Source organism: Pteropus vampyrus, unplaced genomic scaffold, assembly GCF_000151845.1.
Source record: "Pteropus vampyrus isolate Shadow unplaced genomic scaffold, Pvam_2.0 Scaffold1244, whole genome shotgun sequence".
NCBI lineage: Eukaryota > Metazoa > Chordata > Mammalia > Chiroptera > Pteropodidae > Pteropus > Pteropus vampyrus.
The window spans coordinates 2,972-5,887 of record NW_011890025.1 but is presented as its reverse complement, the minus strand read 5'-3'; the positions used below and the strand labels follow the sequence as shown (position 1 = coordinate 5,887).

Sequence of the window (2,916 nt, the reverse complement as noted above, 5' to 3'; positions counted from 1 at the left end):
CAACCAAAAACGTCTCCACACGCTGCCGACGTCCCCAGGGGCAAAGCTGGACGCCGCCACTTGGCATCTGTCTCACATTCTCAGAGGTGCTGACGATCCGGCCCCGGGACCACACCTGGAGAACCACTGGTCTAGGCTCAAGGAGCCCGGTGAGCCACACGTACAACTTTAACTATTCTAGTGGCTGCGGTAGGAAAGTAACAGGTGAAACTAAATCGGTGGGTTTTGGTTAACCCAACACCTCTGAACTGCTGGTTCAACGCGTGATCGACGTTAAGTCACTGACAAGATACTTCACGTTCTCTTCTGTGGCACCAAATCTGTGACACCCGAACGTGCATTTCACGCCACACGTCTCAATCTGGACTCAAGCGTCCGACTGTCGCGTGTGGCTGGCGCCTGCACCCTGGGGGGTGTGGCTCTGTGCGACCCCAGCAGACACGCCAGGTTCCTAGCTGTCCACCCATCCCCACCCGCTGCGCGCTCCGTGCTCTCTGCAGTGCAGGCCACTTAACTGTCACCGTGGGCACTGGCTCCCAAAGGTGTTTTCTCTATCCCTGACGTCAGTCAACCTAACCACGTTCATCCGCTTCTTTGATTGTGCAAAATATTTTTACCGAGGCCACTACACTGGATGACGAGTTGACACAGGTCCCCGACACCTGCAATGCCAACTCCATGCTTTGCCTTGTTCCCGACCACGTCCAGGTGTCACCGCTGGCGAACGCGGCACAGCTTTTCCCTTGAACCCACGCTCCAGCGTCAGAGGCCACTGCGCCCGCACTGCGCGTGCTGAAGACAGCCCCAAACTGAGCTGCGAGGAAGCAGAAACGGCGACGGAACGCAATGCAACGGGGTGCCGAGTCTCAACGCAGACGAAGTCACTCGGAGCCCCACAGTGGGGACACCTGGGGACAGAGGAACTCGCGCCAAAGCGCCGAGGCAGGAAAAGCCAGGAGAGAACCAACACTGGCCGTGGGGCTGCGAGAGGGCAGGACGAGAGGGACAGAAGGGGACTTCGGGTAAGAAGCCGGGCCCGGCATCCAAGCCAGCGAGGACAGCAGCTGGCCCGAAGCGGCGGAAGGAGGGGCGGGGCGAGCAGAACGCCAGCATGCCTGGGCTGCCGGCTCCCCACGCAGCTGTGAAGAAGCGGGGCGCGCCCAGACGCCGCGCCCTCCCGATGTTCGTCCTGCAGAGACTGTCGCCCGAGTACGCGAGGCTGTTCAAACAACTGTGTCCGCTGCACTTTCAGTAAAAGTGACAGTTACAAACAAGAGCCCGGCGGGGTGACTGGCAGCGTCCACTGCCCCCGGGGTGTGCAGCGCCACGGGTCTGGGCCAGAGGCTGTGTGTGCACTGCGCTGCCGAGGGACCTTCCAGAAGCAGACGAGCAGTGGCAGGACAGCGGCTGCGCGCAGTGCCCCCCCACCATCAAACAGAGGGGGCGGCTGGACACCACGCATTTGACACCGAGGCACCGGAGGGCAGGTGGGGCCTGGTCGGGTGCTGGGAGGGGTGGCGTGGGCTCGGGGGGCCGGGGGGCTGACCCCCATCTGCACGGCCATCCCTCTAGCGGACACAGGTTGCTGGTGTCAGAAACAAAGACACTAAAAGCCCCACACTCCATAAGGCCAGAGCCCGCCTGGCCACCCAAGCACCGTCGCAGACGGGACGCTCTCACACACGTTCCCTTGTGCGCCTGTATCGGACTGTGACCCCACGCTGGAGGGCGGGGCGACGCACGGGGCCAGACCGGCCTGCGGCTCACCGCCACATGGGCACACGCCCTCCTCCGAGCCCAGGCACCTGAGGCGACTCTGCCAGTGAGGGCCGTGTCCCAGGGCCAGGCCTCCGTAGCTGGCTTCTGCAGGCACAAGCCCCATGTCCTGGGTGGGCCAGGGCCCTGCTACGGTCTCGGATGGGCAAAAAGGCCTTTCAAGGCCAAAGATGCTGAAAATCACCCGGCCACACACCTTTAGACAGCGAGAAGGGCCACGCGCCCAGGAGCCAGACACTGCTTACAGAGAGCCCTCTGCTTCTCGGGGGCGCACATGGGGCGCACATGGCCGAGAAACTACCTCGGGCTCTTTGCTAACAAAGGAAACCTTTGGCCATTTTCTAAAAGGAGCAATTTATGACAATGGAATTCAACTCTTGCACACCCATCGTGGACACTGGTGGCATCTACAGAAGACCACCTGTGGTGAGCTCACAGGGCCCCACCTACCGAGCAGTCTCAGTCACGATCGGTCACCGCCACCAGCCTCTACCCACCACCCAGCGAAGTCAGCTCCACTCTGAACTTACATCCCTGGTCATACCTCCCGATGCATGGCCCCTCGTCCTGTAAGGCTGGGTTCCGGGACGCCCCCACACCACGCCCACCTGGCCGTCCCTGGGGCACAGGACTGTGAGAGCTCCCCGGACCCCCAGTGGCCCCCCTCTGACCATCGCTCTACACTGTCGGGTGAACATCAAGAACTGGACGTTCACAGGTCGCAGGACTTACAGCGGACACCGGGTCCGAATGTGCAGGCAGAGTCTTGAGGCACTTCCCCGTCTTCACGTCCCATATCCTCACGCTCTCGTCGAACTGCGGACAGGAGATGAAAGTGATCCCGCAGGGAGCAGAGGGGCTGGCAGATCCTCCGGAACCCACGGTCTGCCAGCAGCGCCCCACTGTCCCCCACGAGCGGCACAGAACGACTCAGAGCTCATCTACTGTGACGCGCTGGCCACTCACAGCCCACCCGCCTCCCCCGGGAGCGGCCGGCACACTCACAGAGCCCGAGACGATGAGGTTGGACTGAGGGTTGAAGTTACAGCAGAAGACGTAGTTACTGTGTCCCTTCAGGGTTTTTAGACACTTTCCCTAAAACGAAATATCATTAGACAGTTACTCCCAGTGACGAATGTC

General features: G+C 61.5%; 1 protein-coding gene across 1 annotated transcript in view; it reads right to left on the bottom strand.

Moving 5' to 3' along the window:
• LOC105310154 (WD repeat-containing protein 5-like) overlaps positions 1–2,871 on the bottom strand; it is a gene marked incomplete at both ends in the record, with an annotated part of 13,979 nt that extends 11,108 nt beyond the window's left edge. Inside the window, 2 exons of the mRNA XM_023526595.1 lie at positions 2,459–2,592; positions 2,782–2,871. Coding sequence (XP_023382363.1) covers positions 2,459–2,592; positions 2,782–2,871 — 224 coding nt within the window. The remainder of the gene's footprint in view (positions 1–2,458; positions 2,593–2,781) is intronic.
• Positions 2,872–2,916: the final 45 nt, after the last annotated feature.